General features: G+C 46.3%; 1 protein-coding gene across 3 annotated transcripts in view; it reads right to left on the reverse strand.

The window, feature by feature from the left end:
• Nucleotides 1-9,220: 9,220 nt before the first annotated feature.
• The window catches only part of Nphp1 (nephrocystin 1), a 55,579-nt gene continuing 42,147 nt past the window's right edge, over nucleotides 9,221-22,652 (reverse strand). For all 3 annotated transcript variants that reach the window (NM_001314004.1, NM_001314003.1, NM_001314002.1), the window contains exons 16-20: nucleotides 21,892-21,991; nucleotides 16,206-16,318; nucleotides 14,122-14,195; nucleotides 11,390-11,434; nucleotides 9,221-9,682 (exon numbers count right to left, since the gene is read on the reverse strand). In NM_001314004.1, the coding sequence (NP_001300933.1) occupies nucleotides 9,410-9,682; nucleotides 11,390-11,434; nucleotides 14,122-14,195; nucleotides 16,206-16,318; nucleotides 21,892-21,991 (605 nt within the window). In that variant the 3' untranslated portion in view covers nucleotides 9,221-9,409. The remainder of the gene's footprint in view (nucleotides 9,683-11,389; nucleotides 11,435-14,121; nucleotides 14,196-16,205; nucleotides 16,319-21,891; nucleotides 21,992-22,652) is intronic.

Raw genomic sequence — 22,652 nt, forward strand, 5'->3', positions numbered from 1 at the left:
CTGGCTGCACACACACACACACACACACACACACACACACACACACACACACACACACACACACGTCAGGTCTGGAGACTGGGTCACTTTCTTCTTTACCAACCCACTAACCTTCATTTTTTTTCCACCACCCTGAGGAAAAAGTCTGGCGCCCCAGAGTCGTCTTCCTTCCCTCTTTGGCTCCAGAAGGCTAGTTGGAAAGCCTCCTCAGGAGGAGAGGAGGCATGGAAGAGTTGCCCCAAGGACTGGGGGATGTCCTGCACAAGAGCCCTGTGTCTTGTTTCTTAGCAACAGCAGGGAACTCCTGGGCAAGCTTGGAGAAGTAGCCTGTTAGCCCCACCTGGTCTGGAGCGGCCAGCAGAGTTTGGATACACGAAGCAAAGCTTAAAGCCAAGGCATTGCAGGGAAAAGCAAAGGTCTCCTCAGCAAGCTTCGAGCCAGCCTCAATCTTTTCCAAGTTCTAGAGCTTATAGTTCATATGCTTCAGTCCCCACGCTGCTGGCATCCGAAGCCATCCACCTTTTGTGAATGCCATACATAAGCATTATGCATTCTTTGGGGCTCTGACCCCCTTTGACGTGACCGTAATCTACATGGGGCATCAGGAACAGCAGAGTAAGAAGTACACACAGGTTCCAAGGATTCGACTCCGGTCATCAGGCTTGAGGGACAGTCAATGCCTCTACCTGACAAGCCATCTCACTGGCCTGGAAAGCATGAATTCTGAGTAGACTGTGAGGTTAACCATGCCCATTGAATCCTAGAGCAGCTTGTAAACAAATTCCAGGGACACGAAGGCACACAGCATCCCCGGTGCTCTCTTCGATGCTAGCCTCAGTCCTGATTCACCGAGATCCTGTCACAAAGGAATATGTCAGAGCACGCTAGAGCACACATCTGTATATATACATATTCACATACTGTCGACTCACAGTGTGCTGTACACACACACACACACACACACACACACACACACACACACACACACACACACAAGTTCCAGCAAAGGAAAATTCTACCAGTAGGGAGCTGTGGGTAGTCAAAATGAAGGAATAGTGACATGGATGGTAAGTATGTGGGCAAAGTATTACCATGGTCCAGAGCAAACAGTGTACTCGTATTTGGTGATAATTTTAGTTTGTATGTATTTAATACAGTGACCTCCACACGGGGCAAGAGAGAGGTAAAGGGACCATATGACGATAAGGTTTCTGTAGTCTCTCTGAAGTGGATTTTTTTTACATATTTTAATTTCACCTACTGTTAGTGTGTGTGTGTGTGTGTGTGTGTGTGTGTGTGTGTGTGTGTATGTTCATGGAGGTTTGCCATTTTACAACAGTTTATCTCTCTAAAATTTACCTCAATTCTTGTTTGTATTATGTTTCCCTGTTGAAATGGTTTGTTTTCCATTGAAATAGATTTACTCTTACTTCTTTTTTTTTTTTTTAAGGATTTTATTTTATATGAGTACACAGTAGTGGTCTTCAGACACACCAGAAGAGGGCATCAGATTCCATTACAGATGGTTGTGAGCCACCATGTGGTTGCTGGGAATTGAACTCAGGACCTCTGGAAGAGCAGTCAGTGCTCTTAACCACTGAGCCATCTCTCCAGCGCTTGCCCTTACTTCTTGGAACATGGTTATGAGAGTTGCGTTAATGCCTTAGTTCTAATAATTATGTAGTCTTGGACTTATTAGCTCTTGGTTGTCTTTTTGTCTTTTTCTCTTACAGATGTTGATTGTGGATTGTCTCGTGGACATTAGGAATCTTATGTCACGGGATTTGCACCAAGTTTAAATCCTGTCTTGAGTACTAATGAGTTTTATCAGTCGAGGAGCTCTGTGTCTCCTTGGGCTGTGGTTTCAATGTTTTGAAGGCTCTGTTGTACTGTGGTGCCAGCTCTGAACCCCAGGACAAGCCTTGGATACTCTGTTTTGTATATGGTCAGCTTTGGGGGTGAGCTCAGGCCATATGGGCTACTTTATGATTTTCTTGAGCTTTCTCCATGCTGTGATTGCTCTAACACCTTCTAGAACCCAGGAGGAGCTGGGGCAGGAAAGGTGCACAAGGATTTGGGGGAAGAATACTTTGATGTTAAAAAAAATATCTCTCGGGGTTGGGGATTTAGCTCAGTGGTAGAGCGCTTGCCTGGCAAGCGCAAGGCCCTGGGTTCGGTCCCCAGCTCCGAAAAAAAGAAAGAAAAAAATACCTCTCTCACCTCAAAGGAAGCAGGAGATAGCTCGTTCAGGAGCCAAATTTGAGTGCCCATGGCCAGGAACACACAGCGTTAGCTATCCCATGGTTCACGTTTCACTGTCTTACAGCTGCAGAACATAGACAGTCATAAATGGAAGTAATTTTAAAATACTTGGGTGGAAACATCAGAGAAGCGAATCTCCCCTACAGGCTCAGACGCTATCTGATGACGTTCTTAGCTTTTGAGTTGGTAGAAGTCAGTGGTTGGCTAAGTTAATAAATCCCAAAAGGGTTTTATCTATTAATCACAGGATGTTAGGTCCCACGCAGAGATGGGCAAGGAAATGGCTGTTTGGAGGGCTAAGGCTAAGAGACAGGATGAGATGTAATTGGACTCTGGGCCTGCAACCCTTGGTCCTCTCCATGTCACTGCAGTTCCAACCAGTCAACCAGCCTTTGCAGCCACGGTTTCCTTCCGGGAGTTCTCCTACATAGTATTGATCACGACCCGGCAGAATCTAGTCTCACCCAGGAGACAAACCTCCTCCAGGGTCATCTGTGAGGAGGCCTCTAGAGACACTGGGTTGAGGTAGGAAGACCTGCCCTAAATGTAGTGACACCATCTGATGGGTAGGATCTCACCCGGAATATAAAGGGTTGGGTGAGCTGAACACCGACATTCATCTCTGCTCCGGCCTGTGGTGTAACATGGCCAGCCACATATGTTCTCGGAACCACGTTTTGCCCGCCATTATAGACTATCCCTCAAACTGAGCCAAGCAAAGCCTTCCTTCTGTTGCTTCTGTCAGGGATTTTGTTGCAGCTTTGCACGCTCTCTGGTTCCGAGGGCTCATTCCATTCATCAGGCCAGGCATCGAAGGCTACTTCTGGAGACGTCTTCGCATCCTCTGCCAGTTCTGGGCTCAGTTCATGGTCTAGAACACGGCCTCTGTGTCCTGGCTGGGAGGTATGGGGTGGGGGTGGGGATGGGAAAGTCAGGTGTGTATGGTAGTTTGCAGCTATAATTTCAGAATGTGGGAGGCTGAGGCAGGAGGATTACTCATGAGATCAAGGCCCAGTTGGGCTACCGAGTGAGGCTGTACCTCAAGCAAAAAACAAACAAAAAAAACCAAAAACAAACAAAAAAAAAACAAAAAACAAAAAAAAACCCAAATCAATTAACCAAAACAAAATCTACCAAAATAATGAGAGAGAGAGAGAGAGAGAGAGAGAGAGAGAGAGAGAGAGAGGGAGAAGGAGGATGAGGAGGAAGAGGAGGAGGAAGAGGAGGAGGAAGAGGAGGGGGAGGGAGGAGGAGGGAGAGGGAGAATCAGCACCAGCATGGTAATATTTTGTGTCCTGCTTTCCTTACCCTGCCTCCCTTGTTTCTGTTGGGTCCTGATCAAGGGTCTCAGCTCTACCCAGTGGGCAAGGGGAGGCAGACTGTCCTTGGCTGGAGCCGAGTGTAAATCTACCGCCGCCTGTTAATTCTCTGCACACTCTTACCACTGCCGGGAATTTCTCCGGCTCATTCACTGCTCATTGACGGTTGTCCCTGAACCTTGTCCATTCCCTTCCTTAGATGGCCTTGAGGAGAGCAGGAATATTCTTGCAGTGGGCCACTGCGCCATCTGGAATGCTGCCTGGTGGCACGGAGGACCCACAACGAGTGTTTGAATGATGCCACCCCTCATTTCTCCAGTCATAAAAATTTTAGTGACAACCTTTCCCCTCCTTCTCCTCCCCTTTCTCTTTCTCTCCTTCCTTCTCTCCTTCCTCCTCCCCTTCCTCCTCCCCGTCTTGCTATTTTGATAGCCTCCAGGTTGGCCTCTGAGAAAGAACAAAGTTCTGTATTAATCTTTGTGGGCAGCGCTAGACACAGATGAGCAGGGTAAGGTCCATGCCTGTAGACTGTAAGAAACTGACTAACCCCGAGTGAGCTACCAAAGTCCCCAGTGTGAGCTGCATCCCATTAATGATTTCAACGTTATATTGCTGCCCGCAGCCCACACACCCTCATTCAGTGTCAGTCACCGCTGAGTCAGGTGTCATAGGCCACCGGTGTCCTACCTGTGTGGCGGCTCAGCTGTGCTCTGGTCATTTCTTATCCCTCATTCCTTCCTCCCCAAGTTGATATGATTACTGTGCCGGATCGCAGGAGCTCAGCTGACATGCTGTATTTCCAGAGACAGTGTTTTCAGGCTTACGCGGTCCCGAAACAGTTTTGGATGTTGGAGTTGAGATGGCTCCAAGGTCAGGTAGTGGCTTGGAGAGGGAGCACCCAGATAGGAATATATATTGTATACACATTGCTGACTTACTGCCACTGGGCTACTAGTGCCCCAGTTAGAGAACTACTAGAGTTGGTTGAGTGTCCGGGCGTATATATATGTGCACACAGAGCCTAGAGCACATCCTCAGGTGCCGTTTACCTTGCTTTTAGAGTCTCTCTGTGACCTGGAGCTCACGGAGTAGGCTAGACTAGCCTGCCAGTGAGCCCAGAGGCAGTGGCCTGCCTGGGCCTCGCCAGCCAGTGCTTTCCATGTTGCTGTTGTGCTTGGCATTTTTTATGTGAGCACTGAACTCAGGTCCTTGTCTGTGTGCAGCAGTTGAGCTATGGCCACAGCCCAAACAGAATTTAAATGTCACGAAAAATGAGACACCACTGTAGGACCTCATAGCCATCACACCCTAGCTTTGAGGTTATTTCCTGTGGTTCCTGACCACATGTGCGTGCTCTAAGTTAGGACAGAGGTGGCACTCAGCTTGGTAGTATAGTAGTTGTCCCAGCAACATTCTGAATAAACAACGGGACACACAGTAACACCCCTCAGATGTGCAGGCACCTAAGGAAGTGCAGTTCCGTCCCCACCTCTTTGAATTGAGGAAATAGAATACATTGCACTGGGCCAACAATCAGGTCTGATCATTGTCCCTGCCAGAGAACTCCTCTGCCTTGGGAACACTTTACACAAGAGGAAGTGTGGGGACCCTGTGACAGATATCCTACCACACTGCAGACTGACAAAACCCTCCCTTGAGGATGACATCTCTGCTCCTTTCTTCCTTTGTAGGGATAATGCTTTTCCAAGATGCTCCTGGGAGGCCAGGCAAGGCTGCCCTGGTCATGGGAATGCTCATCCGGAGACTCCATAGGAGTTCACAAGACCACAGAGTCAACACCACAGAATCACTGAAGCCGGAGACTTCCTGCTCTTTGGCATCATCTGAAGCACCCAGGGATAAGGACCTCCAGCAGATCTGATGATAGAACACTCGAGCAGTGGCAAAAGAGGCTGAGGAAACAGTTCACTGGGTAAAGGACTGGCTGGGAAAGTGTAAGGACCTGGGTTCAGATCCTCAGGACCCATATAAAGCCGGCTGTACTATGCATCTGTAGAGCCAGCACTCTGAGTTGGGAGGCAGAAGCAGGAGAATTCCAAAAAGATCCAGGCCAGTTAACCTTGTATAACAGAGCAGAGAACAAAGACCCTCCCCAAATAATGTGGTCTAGGACTGCACCCAAGGTTGCCTCTGAACATCACACACTCTCTCTAAATGAGCAACACACACACACACACACACACACACACACACACACACACACACACAGAGAGAGAGAGAGAGAGAGAGAGAGAGAGAGAGAGAGAGAGAGAGAGAGAGAGAGAGACGCACAAATTCTAAAAGGCAGTAATAAAGAGGTTAGGTGTTTGAGACTGAGGAAGATCAGCCTTATGATTTATTTTCTATGGTTCTGATTTAGGGAGTCTCCTCATCTTCCAGGTAGGACCCTGTGGAGAAGGCTTCCTTTTCACACTCCTCCCTTGCAGGTCTAACTCAGCCTGCTGTTGAGCCTCCCTTCTTCACACACACACCCCAGGACTATTTCCAGGATGCTTTTGGCTCCTTGACAACCCTTTCCTGTTTTGGAAGCTAAAAAGTGACATTTAAAAAGCCAGAGAGGTTCTGCTGAAAAAACAAGATTCCCCTGATTGAAAGGAAGGAGAAGTTTCTCACAGGCAGGGTTAGGCTAGACCCTCTAGTCATGGCTGGCTCTCTGTGTCCCTCCCTTTTTGGCCCAGCATCACTTAAATTGTTTGTGGCTGTCTTTGTACTTTCTCCATGTGTCAAAAACTAGGAAACTGTCCACAGCCATCAGCTCCTGACACAATACGAACAGGGAAGATAGCCTGAGAGTTCTGGAAATGGCTTTTTCTCCTGGCCCCACCTCCACTAAAAGGGTCTCGCCAGCATTTATTTATATCCCAAATGTGATATAATCCATTTATATCCCAGCCACAAATAAGCCAACTAATATATAATAGCATCAAAGGACGTGTCATGAAAAACCAAAGACAAACAATCCCCCCACAGGCCACAGGTGTGTGTGCACACATAGAAACACACACACACATACACACATAGAAACACACAGAGACACAGACACACAGACACACAGACATAGACACACACATAGAAACACACACACACACAGACACACACACACAGACACACACACACAGACATAGACACACACATAGAAACACACACACACATACACACACACAGACACACACACAGACATAGACACACATATAGAAACACACACACAGACACACACACAGACTCACAAACACACATAGACACACACATACACACACACAAACACACACAGACATAGACACACAAACACACACAGACATAGACACACAGACACACACAGACACAGACATAGACACACACACATACACACATAGACACACAAACACACACAGACACAGACATAGACACACACACAGACACAGACATAGACACACACACACAGACAGACACACAAACACACAGACATAGACAAACATACACATATATACACACAGACACACAAACACACAAGACACACAAACACACAGACACACACACACACAGACTCACAAACACAGACATAGACACAGACATACACACGCACACAGACATAGACACACAGACACACATACACAGACATAGACACACACACATACAGACACAGACATAGACACACAGACACATATATACACACAGACACACAAACACACACAGACACACAGACACACACACAGACTCACAAACACAGACATAGACACAGACATACACACGCACACAGACATAGACACACAGACACACATACACAGACATAGACACACACACAGACATACACACACATAGACACACAGACACACAAAGACATACACACACATACACACAGAGAGACATAGACACACAGACACATAAACACAGAGATACAGAGACACACACACACACACACACCACACACACACACACACCACACACACACACACACACACACACACACACACACACACACAGATTCTACAGAGAAATCTGACTTGGCAGTAGGTAGCAGTGGTGTGTCTTACGTTCCTTTAAAAACAGGCCTCCAGGAGACTAAGTGGAGATGACCCTAAGGCTGGGTAGAGACCCCTGGAATCCCTATGCACTTTGACCAGGCAGGGTTTCCAGGAAAAACAGTGGAGAGACCCTCAGAAGGAAAAGAGCTGCCTTAGAATGATGGTCAGAAAAGGCGTCTTCTTTTCAGCTCCCTACCAGTCACTGACGACAGACAGGCACAGGGAATGTTTTGTCAAGGCCAAGTTCCCACTTGTCTGTCATATTTTGGGCCAGGAATCCCGCCAGACCATGTTCATTTCTGAGCTCAAGGCCCATTGTGGTTTGGATAGAATTTAAGTATGTCTCCCTAGATTTTACAGGTTGGAGGCTTGGTCCCAGTGTGGCAATGTCAAAAAGGATTGGGACCTTTAAGAGCTTGGGCCTAGTGGAATCAGAACAGCTCAGAAGTGTCATAATATAGTAAATTTCTAATACTAAAGGTCTCAATACATTGTTAAAATGTATTGTGGAAGGGGTTGGGGATTTAGCTCAGTGGTAGAGCGCTTGCCTAGCAAGCGCAAGGCCCTGGCTCTGAAAAAAAAAAAAAGAAAAAAGAAAAAAAAGAGTTTTAATTAAATGTTTAAAAAAATGTATTGTGGACTCAAACAGTTTAGGTCAGCCTCTTCTTCCTTGATCCAGACTTTTCCTTAAATACCTTTAAGAAATGTTATTAGCACACTTATTTTTCCTTTTAAAGAACATGCTTGTTCTTTAAAAGAACAAGTCCTGTCTGTCTGCACATGAGGAGATGGAGCCTCTGAGGCAGTACACACGGGTAGCTGGAGTTAGCTGCTTGGTGGGTTCTTCTTTCCACCCTGCTCCACCCTTTCAGCCCTGACACTAGGTAGGAGAGAGAGAAGGATGGAGGGGAAAGGGGGTGGCATTATCATTAGACTACTTCCTGAGGGATTGGGGTGTCAAGTTCCTTGGGACAAGTTTGATCTTGCTGTTATGTTAGCTAATTTCTTCTTGCTGGTCCTTCGTTGCACAAACTCCTTAACAAACACCAACCAGTAACCAACCACCAGCACCAACACCCTTGAGACATTCGGCAGCATTTGTGAGGATATCTGAAATGAACTAAGATCTTGGTGTTCTATGAAAAGCCATGTCAGCTCCACTCTTCAGTGTGGGAAAAAATTCATTTTGACAGAGGACTTTTTATATTGACTTTAAAAGACAAGGATTCTGCATTTGTTCTAATCAAGGGTAAAGCAAACATCAGACTGGACTAAATGACTAACAACACAATTTCTCCGATGAGCCTATAAATACCACTAACAGTATTTAGCAGCTCATATATTCTGCATATTAGACTGTCTCTGCAATGCTAGGGCTGGAGCCAGGGCCTGGCATGAACTAGATAAGCGCTCTACCACTGCGCCCCATCCTTGACATTAAATTTGTATTAGTCTTATACTTGGAGAGATCTTTTCCCAGTTAGGGGGTTGTATTTTCACTTTCTTGGATAACCACAAATTCAACTTTTGCTAAAAACTGCTCTTATAGACATCTACACCTTCAGGTTGACACTTGAATAATTGGTGTTTTGAACAAAAATTTTAGATATAACAATATTCCTTATAAAATTTATTTTATTGTTTTACATGCATCAAATTATTAGATAGTTTTTTGAAAATATTATTTGCACACAAAAGAATATGACCTAAGTTCTAACCAGTCTGTTTCTTTTGGTTCTGTTGTTTGAGCCAAGTCATCCTGGGGAACTCACTGGGTCCAGTGGGAATCGGGAGCCATGGCCATCATTAGCCTGAGTTCTTTCTTATTTCACCCAAGAAGTCATAGGTCTGCTCTGAAAGGTCAAATGGTTTGTGAACTCCATCTGGTGACAGAAGAGCCTTCAGGGAACCCTCGTTCTCTCGGCTTTGCTTGAGGAAGTCAGCGATGGCTTTCCATCTAGCAGCCTCTGTCTCTTCCTCGGCCCACCTAAAGGGGGGCAGCAATGTGGAATGCAGAAGAGGGAGCACGCAGTCATGGTAGACCAGGAGGAACTCGGCCTTTAGGAGCTCTTTGTCTCTCTGGAAAACATCACCACAAAGGAACTATCAATAGCCTGGCATCATTGCTCTCAAAGTACAGTGTGAGCTGTCCACTGAAAGCCACCGAGGAGCAGGATAGAGGGGCTGACAGGGATGGCACGTGCTCAGAGCCGGCATCAGTGAGACTCACAGTAGAGTTTAGCAGCTCTCCCTAAGAACTCTGCAGAGGCTCTAGAGCAGGGGTCTCCTGAACTCCACTTCACTGTGTTTAGTGAAGGAGACCAAAGTGTTGCCATCTACTGTAGTGACATCACACACACACACACACACACACACACACACACACACACACACACACACACACACCACAATGTGAGGTGACTGTGTAGACTTGGCTGGATTATTATCTGTCAAGAGATAACTAACTGCCTCAATGTTAGAAAGAACGGACTGGGCAAGGGTAGGTAGACTCTGAGTTCGAGGTCAATTAGGTCTACTTAACAAGATCCTGGTCAGCCAGGGTTGCATATTAAGAAGTATGACAAGCACTCTAGGATCTAGAGAAAGGGGGCCCAAGCAGAGGAGACTACTGGTGAGGGGTGAAGGCTCACCAGCCTGAGGACATCAGACCCTCCCTAGATAATGGGAGGATCCACTTAACCTGCAGCCAACGGGCTGGGGGTGGGATCCCAGAGGCACTGTAGTTGAGCGCAGAGGGCTCCAAACAGTCCGCTGTGCACATGGAGTGCGCCCAAGCATACCATACATATGGGGCAGCTTCTAGGAGCCTGAGGCCCTGCACCTCACCCAGTTGTTCTAGAACCTACAGACTGGGTAAAGTCTGGTGTTATTGGTCATGTGGGAGCTCAGGCTGTAATTCTTGCTCCTGCTCTGAAGTTTAAGTGTTTTCTTTTCTTTTTTCTTTTTTTCTGCTACATTTCTTGTAAACAATTAACACTTTAAGGTGTATCCAACCTCTTGAAATTGGGACTGTATTGTTCTAAGTGCAGTCCCTATTTCATGTCGGGCCACACCCACAACTATCCTAGGGCACATGTGGCACATGGCCTGGGGGACACCTGCTAGGTCGTGAAGTAGCATACATGAACCTCATGTGGCCTCTGCCTCCTTTTGAAAATAAATGTTTATAGAAACAGAGCTTTGGGCTCTCGCGTGCCATCTCTGCTGCTTTTTCTTTGACAGTTGCTCACTGTGGGAGAGACAATGTGCCCTACAATGCCTGTCTGAAGTCACTCCCTGGTCCTATACAGAAAATGACTGTCCAGTCCTGGATTCTGGCAGTGATGTCCTATCTTACTGGTCAAAGCCAGGCTTGCTGAGTTAGCCCAGGAGCCTGCAGCAGTGAAAACCAGTGTAAACCAGACCAGGCACCCATTCAGTGCATCCACCATTCAGACCAGCTCCTCTGTCTCTTCTCTTTACTTGATAGGTGTGGGAGAGCTCAAGGGGTTTAAAAAAACAAAGGACGTGTGCTAGTGAGCTGCACCACTAGTTAAGAGACTTCCTCCACTTCCTCCGTAAGTGAAACTCAGGGATGACAATGCCTGGCTTGTTCAGGGGCCTTTTACATTAAGAAGCAAGCATGCTGCTTTCTTAGATTTTGTCTATGAGCACAATGACACAGTTTAGCTGAGAAGGGGTGACATCTAGGGCTGCTCACTGAAACAGAGGCCTTGTTAGAACACATGGGAAATCAGAGTTGAGGTCAGTGTGAAACCCAGTTACCTTCTCCGATCGCTTTAGTGTGCTTTCTTTCTCAGCCCAGGAACTCTACAGAAGAGAAGAGAAACACTATTAGTCAGAGCAGTCACAAGTCCTGGCAGCACCTTCTGCAGCTTCACCCGTAGTTAAAGTGAAGGGCAGGTCAGGATTGCTGCACAGCATCGAACGCTAAAGAGGAGACACTGTCTTGGCATCTACTGCCAGCAACCCAGAACCAGCCTGGCAGGGAGGGCAAAGAATGGGCTAACCCCCACCCCCCGCCCCGTGCCAAACACACACAATGCCCAGATGCTCAGACAGTCATGAGCTTCCAAGGTGAGACTGCAACAGAAATAGGAAATCCTGCCAAGTCCCCAACACCAGTGACTCTGCCTGCCACACCAGTGACACAGATGGGACAGACAAGTCCATTTGCATGTAAACATTTCCACAGGCTTTACAAAAGCTTCTTTAAACAGAGAAGCTAGAGATCGAGGGATCCCACACAGCGATGAACTGAAGACCTTGGCAACGTGATTCCTGGCAGTTTCAGGTCCCTCTGGCTGGGTGAATTCCCCAGTCTCCAGACTGACTGTCCAGGACTGGCTTTGTGTGGATTGGAAGATAACTACCTGACTGGTACCTGACTCTACAGGTGTCCTGAAGACACCAACCCTTTCTGGGTAGAGCAGCCCATAGGTGCCTAGATACCCCTGGGGAAAGGATGTGGATAGGCTGACCGTGAAGTGTTAGTGTGGCCAGGTTGTTTCTGCCTCTTGGGGCTGTGACATCCCACCCATAACTTGCACCTACTGCCTCTAGGTTGAGAGAACCCTTCAGAGCCTCAGCATTTTATGACAGTCAGGTGTCATCAATATTAAAACACCAACTATAAAGTGAAATTAGCTGAGTAAAGCCCGGAGGCTCATACACTTCATAGCATAAATCTTAAGAGACAACATGGCTCAGTGTGAGCATTGCTTAGTAAGACTCACTGTAAACTGCCCACTGTCCATCAGCGTGAAGACTCCACCTGAGCTTTTAGTCCACAGAAAGCAATTCGGAGTTTCACACAGAGGGACTTGGGGATAGAAAACGTGTGTGGGCCACTACCACCTCACCAAGACCCACCCCTTTCCTTCTGGAACAAACAGATGCCTATCTTTCCCACTCCCTTCCAGTTAAGCAGACACATGTGTTCTGGCCAATGAAATGTGAGCAGAAATGAACAGGCTCTTAAGGCAGACGGAGAGCCCAAGGTCAATCCCCTACCCTTTCTTGTAAGGACAAACGACAACAGAGAGAGCTATTCATTCCAAATGATTCTAGGAGAGAACAGGGCCTGCCTTCAACAGCCTTCACCCTTGGGTAGCTATGGGATGGAGTCACACTGGAAGGGAACCAGGAGTGAGAAACAACCCTCTTTTTGAAGACACCCCACCCGAGGCTGCTTCTCAGACCTGCCTGTGCCTCCTGCCTGCTTTCTTGACCTCTGACTTGGAAAGTGCAGATGACCCTATCCCTCTTCCAGCCCCATCGTCTCCATCTGCCATCATCTTCAGTTGGCTGCTCCTGTGGTGTTTCTCGGGCTCCAGGATGAAAATATGTTTGTTCTGCTATTTCAGGCCCCTCTGACATACAGCAAGCAAATACTTTTCAACTAGAAAAGTCCACTGTTCTAAAGGCTGTGTCATGATGTGGATTCTAGCTGAACTGCGAATTCCCTTTTGGAGTCCTGCTATGATCTCCAAGAAAGCTGTCCAAGAACACCGGCACTTAACTTACTTCATGCATAAAAAACAATAAAATTGTCCTCAAGTTTCCTTCTGGGTCTGCTTTAAATTTCATTTACCTATAAGACAAGAAACCTGTACAAGGGAGCCTGTGCCTCCCTGTCATATGACAGTATGATTACTCTTGAGAAGAAAAGTTCAGCTGACATGGCCACAGTCCTGGACATGTGCTTCTGTACTGCCAGAAGAATCGTCCTCCAGGGAAACTTCCTGGTCATAGTCATTCCCCACCTCCCTTGCTCTCCATGTGTAGCCTCTGATTTTGGCTACCTTTGGCCCCTCCACACATATCATGCCAAATTGGATCTGATCTGCCTCACAAGGTTTCTGCCAATCCTCCCCTACCTGTGACAGCATCCCTGTCAGCAGTTAGGCCCTGGCCTCACCTTTTGTTAGCTCCCCCTCACCTAAGGCTCTTTAATGAGACAGTTCTCATGCCATTTGCTGGCTGCATTACACCTTTAAGATCCCTAGAACAAACTTGGCAATGGTGCCTCCATGTTATCTACATATGAACCTGGCACGGTCACGAGGCTTCTCTCTTTGTTGACTCCAGTGGTTCAGGTTCACATTAAAATAGTGATTTTTGGAAATTTAAATTCAGCTGAAGATCAGAGATTTCAAACCAGTCACTTTAATATCCAGTTGCTATTTCAGACAGCACAGTATGCTGAATTAAACTAAAGATGGTAGGTACGCCCCAACTCTCCTGAAAGCTTGGCTGACTTATTCAGTGGACCATTCTGAATTTTCTACCCTCTTGGACATCTTACATGGAGGAATCTAACAGGCAAGAAAGTACAATGCTCAACTCACAGTCCCCTGCCACTGCATCGGGGAAGGTAGACCCTGGGGAGTAACAGTCACCATGCTTGGAAGGATGAGGCCAGGCTGGCTAGACAATGAGCAGGAACTGGGAGACGCTGGTTGCAGTGGGTTTACATGATGGTACGTGCTACCTACCCTGAGAGCATCCATCACATCGGGCTGCTCCAGGAGCAGAGGGAAGGTGGCCAGCACGGGGTGACTAATTAAATCTGAAACACACAAAAGGAAGAATTCAAACTTCATTCCTATTTTACTGTATTTGATCGAAATGTTATCTCTTCAGGTTAAAATTATTTTGCCAATTATTTTCTGGTAACACTTTTTATGCACTTTGGCCTCCAGGAGAGTTCAGAGGCGTGAATCTGTCCCTTTTAGTATCTCTGTGTCTCTACCTCTTATCCTGGGAAGTTCTGAAATGAGGTTTCCAATGAGGGTGGCCATACTGGGTCTTCTGTACAAGAGAGTGTGAAAGAATTGAAGGGCAGTTTGAATTCCCGGTACCAAGCCCTTCTACAAAGACACCTAAATCCATTCAAGAGCATGAGCAGCACTCTTGGCCTGACTCCTCTCTAAGGCTCTTCCTCTAAACACCACCATACTGCAATGCACTACTTTTGGAAAAGGCACATTCAAACAGTAGCATTTATTTCTGAAATGCCAAGTGCAACACGTTCCACCATACTGTCCCTCAGTAGAGAACCATCTAGAACAGCCTCCTTGCCTCTAGGAACAGCTGGTAAGCCTGCACTTGAGCCCTGGTGCTGGTGATGGTTCCTAGTTGCAACTGATGGTAAAAGCCTAAGTCTCACTACCCACATTACGAATATTTCTTCGGGTATTTCTGTGCAGCTTTAGACTTTGCTGTCTTATATTACTGGGGCGAAACTCTGGATGTAGAATCTGTTCTAGCCAGGAACATGATTGTCCACAGTGTGAGGCTTCACCACGCTGTCCTGCTCCTGTGCCCCATCCATGCCTGCTGCCCTCAATGTCAATCTCACCAGCCTAGATACACTTTCTTGCCTTGGGTCTCCAGGCACACCACTTACTCTAATCAAAGGAGTCTCTCACACATCTCCCCACAGGCCTATTCTCTTGTTCAGGTTTCATCTTTGATATGACCTGCTCACAGAAAGAAGTCTTTCTTCTGGCTACGGAATAGTTCAGGTCTTCTCGGTGAATGTCCCCTCATTATCTTTATGATCACTTATTTTAAAAGGCCAGAGGGCTTCTTCATGTCATTGTGTTTTGAAGCTTGATTGCTCCATCAGGTTGGGTCCCATTCACCACAAAATGGCACAACATTATATACCCAGCACCCAGCAGGCAGTGGGTATCTGGACACTTACTGATTTCTAGGGTTCAGGTGATATACAACAGAATTAAGATGTTTTACTTTAGAGCTAAGCTCTTATAGCATATGCTCTCCTCTTGGAAAGTTTTCTCATGTATGACACCTTGTGTATTTTAAATTATTTTTAATATTTTACTTGGAAAAAACTTGTGAATTCAAGACAAATGACAAGGACTGGAGAGACAGCTGAGTGGTTAAAGTACATACTATACAAATATGAGGACTGAAGTTTGGATTCCCCAGAAACCCACACAAATACCAGTTGGGTAGAGCAGCCTATATATGTTCCAGTACAGAAAGTGGATCCTAGAGCTAGCCAGTCAAACTGTATGGGAGAGCTCTGGGTTCAACTGAGAGGCCCTTCCTCAGTGAATAAGATAGAGAGTAAGGAATGAAGGTGTTCATCACTAAGCTTGGACCTCCACATATATGTGCATTTGTGTGCACATGAACTAATACATATGCATAAAAATTAATTTAAAGAGAAATTCTAAGAATAAAAAAAGTGCATAGAAACTCAGGCACTATTTGTAACTGGGCCATGGGCACACTTTATTATATTAGGGACAGCTGTTTGGGTGATGGTTTCTTCCTGAAAAGGTGACATACAGGGTTACAGGTAAAAACATTTAATTCCAAGGCTAGAAGGGAAACTGTTCGCACATGGATGGAAAAGGTGAGGCTGAGTGTGTGGGGCTGAGCTGACCATGAGTGAGCTCACAAAGCTGCTCCTAAGTGATGTGTCCACCCTGTGCTATTTAGTGGTTTTACTCCATGTGTCACATCTGCATGCAGGAGATACAGCCTGCACAGAACACACCTTCAAGTTTGGCAGCATCAACACACAGGAAATACCCACACTTACCAGCACTTTGCAGGCTTGTCCTGTCTCTCAGGAGCACATCTCCAAGAATTTGTCGGTAAAATATCAGCAAGTGAGCGGAGCACATACTCCCCACCAAGGTTTCTGGCAGCAGACTAACGGGAAGAAAGGCAGGCATTAAACGGACCCTTCCAATCCATCCTACTGGGCTTTTTCTTCTGTGTATTACTTCAATGAACAGGTTTTACCTTATTTTTGAAAAAAAAAAGATTTTACAGTTTAAAAGAAAACTTACATCACAACTTGGTCACTTTAAACCAGAGATAACTAGTCTCCCTTAAACCAGAGATAACTACTCTCCTCAGCTCTACATTTTTATGTCTCAGCCCGGTGTTACAAGCTTGTGCTTTCGCGCTAGTGCACACACCCATACTAAGTGTCAAATAAAGGAAAGTCATTAATGCCCTGTTCTGGAAAGTGACTAGTGAGCTACAAGCTTGAACAAAAGCATGTGGCTGCCAAGCCTGGTGTGGTGGAAGAGGAGGAAATGCCAGTTCAGACTGTTCATGGGCTGGGTGGGACACAGGAGGTGTGGCAGACCTGAATTGAATCCTGACTTTGCTACTTCCTGGCAGCCAGACTAGGGATTAATTAATCACTCTTGGTGTGCTTTTGTTTCCTTATTTGTAGGATGCCAAGCCTAGCACCGGAATTTCAGGTTACTGAAAGGATTAAAATGAAGCAGCTGTAGCATTTAATACCTATCTAGTATATAGCAAGGGCTCAAAAAAAGAATTTAATATTGAAGCTAAGATGGTATCAGTTTAAAATAGATTAATATAAGTTTGGGTGGAATATGTAATCTCTGTGGTAAACACATGTACACAAAACAAGCAACTATTCATGATTTATAGACTATACACAAACGGAAACCGAAAAGAAATCAAGTGTCAGTGGCAAAACAAAACAAAAGAAATAGGAAAAAAGTATGGAGGAAAATGAAAAAAAAAAAGCTACAAGACATAGAGAAAAATGATGTGCCAAAATGATGGCACTTCCATGGGTAACTACATTAAATGTAAATGGATCAAAACTCCCCAATCAAAATATATAGATTGGAAGAAAGAATTTAAAAAGATAAATCCAACTATATAGGAGTCTTGCTTTAGACTCAGGACAAACATTTCAAAGGTTACAAAGGTTGTTTCAATTTTTATAATTAATCCCTAATTTTAATATCTAGTCAATTTTAGAAGGGAAAATGATTACACAGGTAAAGTTCAGGCTTCCAGATGACTGGAATAAGAGATGAATGAGGGCATTAGGCTGGTGTGCAGGAGCACAGGAGTTCACAGGTGAGTAGCTTCACAGAATGCAGGTGAGCAACCCTGATCATCCCTGTCCCTGCATTTCTAGGCTGTCTTACCAGTCATATGCACTATTTGGCTCACTGAGCACATAAAAATCCTGATTTGGTATAAGTTCAAAGTAGATTTCATGATTACTGTTGAGGAGCACTTATGGTGCCCTAGTGCCACCATGCCCTATAAGGCCATGCTGAGACTCCTAAGGGTAGTCTACGTCGGGCTGTGGCCTTTGCGGGCAGCGCTCCGAGGTATGCCAAGTACTGCCTCGTGCTGAAGACCTGTCACTGATTTTACCAGGGGAAGGGGTGGACCCTTCCTCCCTTCTATCTGCCCCCTCTTTTTCTTACAGATCTGCCTGCTCCATCTGCTGGAAGGCGTGGGTGCTCCTTCAGGGTGGACACTCCTTTCCTTCCACCTCTCTCCTGTATGAGGCAATGGTGTTTCACTTTGTCTAAGCTGTCTAAGCTTTTCCAAGCCTAAGATGACCAGACAGTTCTCAGCTACTAAAGTCTGAGCTGAAGAAGTGGAAAAAATGCTTTACTCCAATCTCACCTGAGGATCAGTGAGCCAGGAACAGAAGAGTGAAATGAATGGGTCCCAGCAGTTACAGTCTTATTGTAAAAGGGAGAAAGGGGTGGAAATGTGTCACACACACAAAGGAAAATAACTCTGTAGGAATTTATACAGACCATTGTTCTAGGCAAATGTTTCCTTTCATTCAGAACTCAAAGGACCTGAACTTGGAACTATCTCTCCTCAGGACCTCAGAAGTGTGCCTTTGGTCAAACTGAGTCAAATTAAATCCCTTTGGAAAATGGCTCTAGGTATGTGTGGGAGGTGCATGCCTTTAACATCAGCATTCAGGAGGCAGAGGCAGGTGGATCTCTGTGAGTTCAAGGCCAGCCTGGTTTTCATTAGTAAGTTCCAGGGGCAACCAGAGATACATTAGAGAAACCCTGTCTCAGAAAGAAAAGAAAAAGAGAAAAGGAAAGAAAATGGGGAAAGTGTTGGTGGAGTTGAACAGAGAGCTACTGTCACATAACGCAACAGGTTCAACACAAACTGAGGCTGTGCGCCTAGTGGGCGAGGCCCTTACTTGTGCAAAGAAACTGGTGTAAGACATGGGTCTGCACTCCGCACTTTCATGTCTTCTGATGATACCTAGTGCATATACACAACATGCTGAATGGATGAGGCACCACAAGCAAGCTGGGTCTCAGGTGAAATAGGCACATGAAAATTCAAACTGGGCTTCTCACCAGTGACCAGGCTTCCCCTATTGTGTGCTCTCCACAGAGCATCTCTCACCACCTAGCAGGAGAGAACCATACTTAAACACAGGTGAAGGTGACACAGGGGCAAGTGCAGCTAGAAGTGGAATATACCTGTAAGAGGGAGGAGAATTATGTCAGGGTGTTGTTCTCCTTTTCTGCCCACAAGGGTAGCTTGTCAGGGATGTGAGGATGCTGAACAGGTCAGCTCTGCCTGTCTTCACTTCCCTGGAGTAGAAGCTCAGAGAACTCTGTGTAAAGCTCACATGCTGGTGCCCAGCGTCTCACCCACAGCAAAGGTCTCATAGTTCATAATCCTTTGGCCCCAGAAAGTCTGTGGCCTGGTTTCTGTGAGAGTCAGCCTGCTCTTGGATCAAACCAACACAGTGATCAAAGCAGAATGGTCATTTCAAGATACAGCTTAAGTCTGGCTCTGTGGTGCTCTGAATTATGCTTGACCCAGGGAGTGGCACTATTAGAAGGTGTGGCCTTGTTGGAAGAAGTGTGTCACTGTGGGAGTAGGCTTTGAGACCCTTTTTCTAGCTTCCTGGAAGATCGTCTTCTCCTGTTTGCCTTCAGAAGATGTAGAACTCTCAGCTTCTCTAGCACCACGTCTGCCTGCACACTGCCATGCTTCCTGATATAATAGACTGAATCTCAGAACCAGTAAGCCAGTCCCAATTAAATGTTTGCCTTTATAAGAGCTGCCTTGGTCAAAGTGTCTCTTTGCAGCGACAGAAACCCTAACTAAGAGAAAAGAACACACAGCAGACAGGCAGAAGAGGTTGGGTCAGTGGGAGTGAAGTCCCTGAGAAGCACAAGAGGACACAGCAGGAAGATCTCTACTTGGAAACACTATTTCTGTGCCCACCATGAGCTACATTTAACACACACCTCACTGATCCCTAAAGGGGGACAGGAACTAAGGACTTTTTGCCCATGACCCTACAACTCAGGGCAGTGTTCACAGTTTCAGACAGATGGCCAGCTTGACCTTGAGGCAGTGGAGTATCTGAGAAGCAGTGTTTGAGCCAAGAAAGCAGCATTAAGAGCTGTCCCTGACAGCCGCTTGGGATCCCTGCAGGCCTGGTCACAGCTGAGCAGCAGGGCAGCACAGCAACAGGAGGATGAGGGCAGGACTGGGTTTCCCTCACAAAGGCTGCTACTGTGAGGCTCCTGTTCTCTACACCATGAAACGGACAAGTTTTCAAGGGAAGACTGGCCAACAGGGAGAGGGTAGATTAGAGGCTTTATGACCTAGGGCCAAAAAAAAAAAAAAAAAAAAAAAAAGCCAAGAGTAAACAGTGTCCATGAACACATTATTAATGGTTGCTGACAGACTGAACTGTAAAGTATACCTCAGACTCCAGCACAACCTGGACTGAGAACAGCCATGCTCTGAGGGGCAGGCCAAGCCTTCTTTCACTTCCCTGCATCATTGAAAATTGTAAATTATATTATTCACTTGTGTAGGCAGTGGGCAGAAGAAAACGTTCAGGAGTTGGTTCTCTTCTTCCACCACATGGACCCTGGGTATCAAGCTCAGACGGTTAGGCTTGGCGGCAAGCACCGTTATCTGCTGAGCCATCTCATTGGCAACTCTTCCCAGTGACTTGTGAGCCAGGTCCTGGCAGGGCGCACTTCTTCAGCAGGCTCTGCCTTGTACACCTTCCTCACTTTCCCTGATTCCCTATGTGCCCCATGGTTTATCCCTCAACCCTTCAAGGCCTATTTAAAGACAATGTCTGACTTTACCAGACATGCTCATTTGAACAAATCTTGGAATCACATTTTCATTTATCTATGCATAAAACAATTATGCTGGCACATACAGAGAGCAGCATTGGGTTTCTGTGTGTGTCTCACACAAATATGGGCTAAGTGTTTTATATGATTCCTCTTATTAAGCCCTATTCCAGCTTCTCAGGGCTCATACTGTTAAAGTCTGAGATCCTGAAAGAGGGGCTTCAGTGACTACAGGGCACTGAGTGAGGCACTGGCAGCTCTGAGATGTCACTCATGGAGTCAATTTTCCCGAGGAAATCCAACATCTCCTCAAATTTAGACTGGTCCACCCCTCTCTCCCAAGTTCTGTCAAGAATGTAGAGTAACTTACACTTTCCTGCTTTGCTAGTTACAGGGTAAATGGCACAGTCATACGGACAACACTCCGGCAGCTTCTTATCAAGTTAAAGCAATGCATTCCCGGGTATTTTTACCCATAAGAAATACAGATATGTGCACCATGTGCAAATATTTGGAGAAGCTTTATTACTGTCTGATCAGATCTAGAAACATCAGGCAATGAATGGATAAGCCAACAATGGCCTATCCATCAAGTGTAACACCATTTAGAACAAAAAGGACCAATTTACTGTGAGGGTCTGGAAAACGTAGAAGTGTTGAGGAAAAAGACATATGATTGGCTGCTTGAGGCTGGGGCTGGAGTGCTCATTGCAAAGGGACAGGAGAGAACCTTTGTTTTTTAAAGAGAGGGAAAGAATGAGGTGTTCTCCATCTTGCCTGCAGGAACTGTTACATCCATCATCATGAACATTTGTCAAGACTCAGAGTTGCTTGATAAAAAGGGAATTTTACTACACGTGAGTCAGAGCTTCCTAAACCTGACAGAGAAAAGAAGGCCTCTGAGCATAGGGCTATACTGGTAAGCCTCACCTATTCAAGAGCCTCTAAATTATCTAACGTGACATCTGTTACTTAAAAATACAGGGGTGTGTGTGTGTGTGTGTGTGTGTGTGTGTGTGTGTGTGTGTGTGTGTCACATGGAGGCCAGAAGAGGGTATTGGATCTCCTGGAGATGACTATGGAAGGCTGCAAGCTGCCTGACATGGGTGCTGGAATCCAGCCCTGGTCCTCTGGAAGAGCAGCCAGTGTTGTTAACCCGAGTCATGCCTCCAGGCTTTACACCCACCATTTGAGCTCGCTGCAGAGGAAGCGAGTCTAAGCTTTCTTACTACTGGATTTTTGGGAGAGGACTCAAAGAGGCAAGAACAATTGACAGAGGTCAAGCAAGCATCCCCTTCCCTCTTATTCTCCACCCTCTCCCAAAAGGTCAGGCCAGCTACTCACCTGAGCATGGCCCTTGACCTCCTGTTCAGAGACCGAAGTTTCACCAGAAGTTGAGGTTGCCTCCGCACACTTATCATCTGACGGAAAACACTGCCCTGTGCTACAAAAACACCAGGAATATGGAGTCACAGTTTAAGTTCTTGGGACGGTGTTTATTCAAACACACATTCAATGAAAATCTACAGCCAGTGGAGCTGGGCTGCATGAAAGGCAGTGGTCACCCGCCCAGCTTCGGTGAGTCTGTTTTGACATGAATGTGAATGAGTCTCCAGATGGCACCTCACAGGCCACTGTGACAGATGCTCTGTGGCATAAAGGGAGCGGATAAAACATGTCTGGCTCCAGATGGACACAGATCCTTAGACTCCAAAGCCCTGCCTGTTCTCCAAAGAGGACTCTCACTGACACTGTGGGCACTGGCACTGTCAAGCACTGTGGGGCACTGGCTCTGGTGAGGATCTGGAGCACCGAGCTCTGACCTGGATAGTGGAGGAGTCTGTTGGCTCACTCTCTGGGGAAGGACTGTATATCTTACTGCCCATGTCCCTGCTTCTCCAGGACACTGCTGGGTGGATGGTATTAAGGGCACTCAGGTTTTTATTGGCTCAGGGGGAGGGCAACTTGGCATACATTAAAAAACTACATCCTTTGAATTAGCTTATTCTACTCATTCTGTACCTGTCAAGTATTATGCTGGCAGTTTTATGCCAACTTGCCACAAGCTGGAGTCATCTGAGAGAGAGGAACCTCAGTTGAGAAAA

The sequence above is a fragment of the Rattus norvegicus genome, chromosome 3, assembly GCF_036323735.1.
Source record: "Rattus norvegicus strain BN/NHsdMcwi chromosome 3, GRCr8, whole genome shotgun sequence".
In the NCBI taxonomy this organism is placed as follows: domain Eukaryota; kingdom Metazoa; phylum Chordata; class Mammalia; order Rodentia; family Muridae; genus Rattus; species Rattus norvegicus.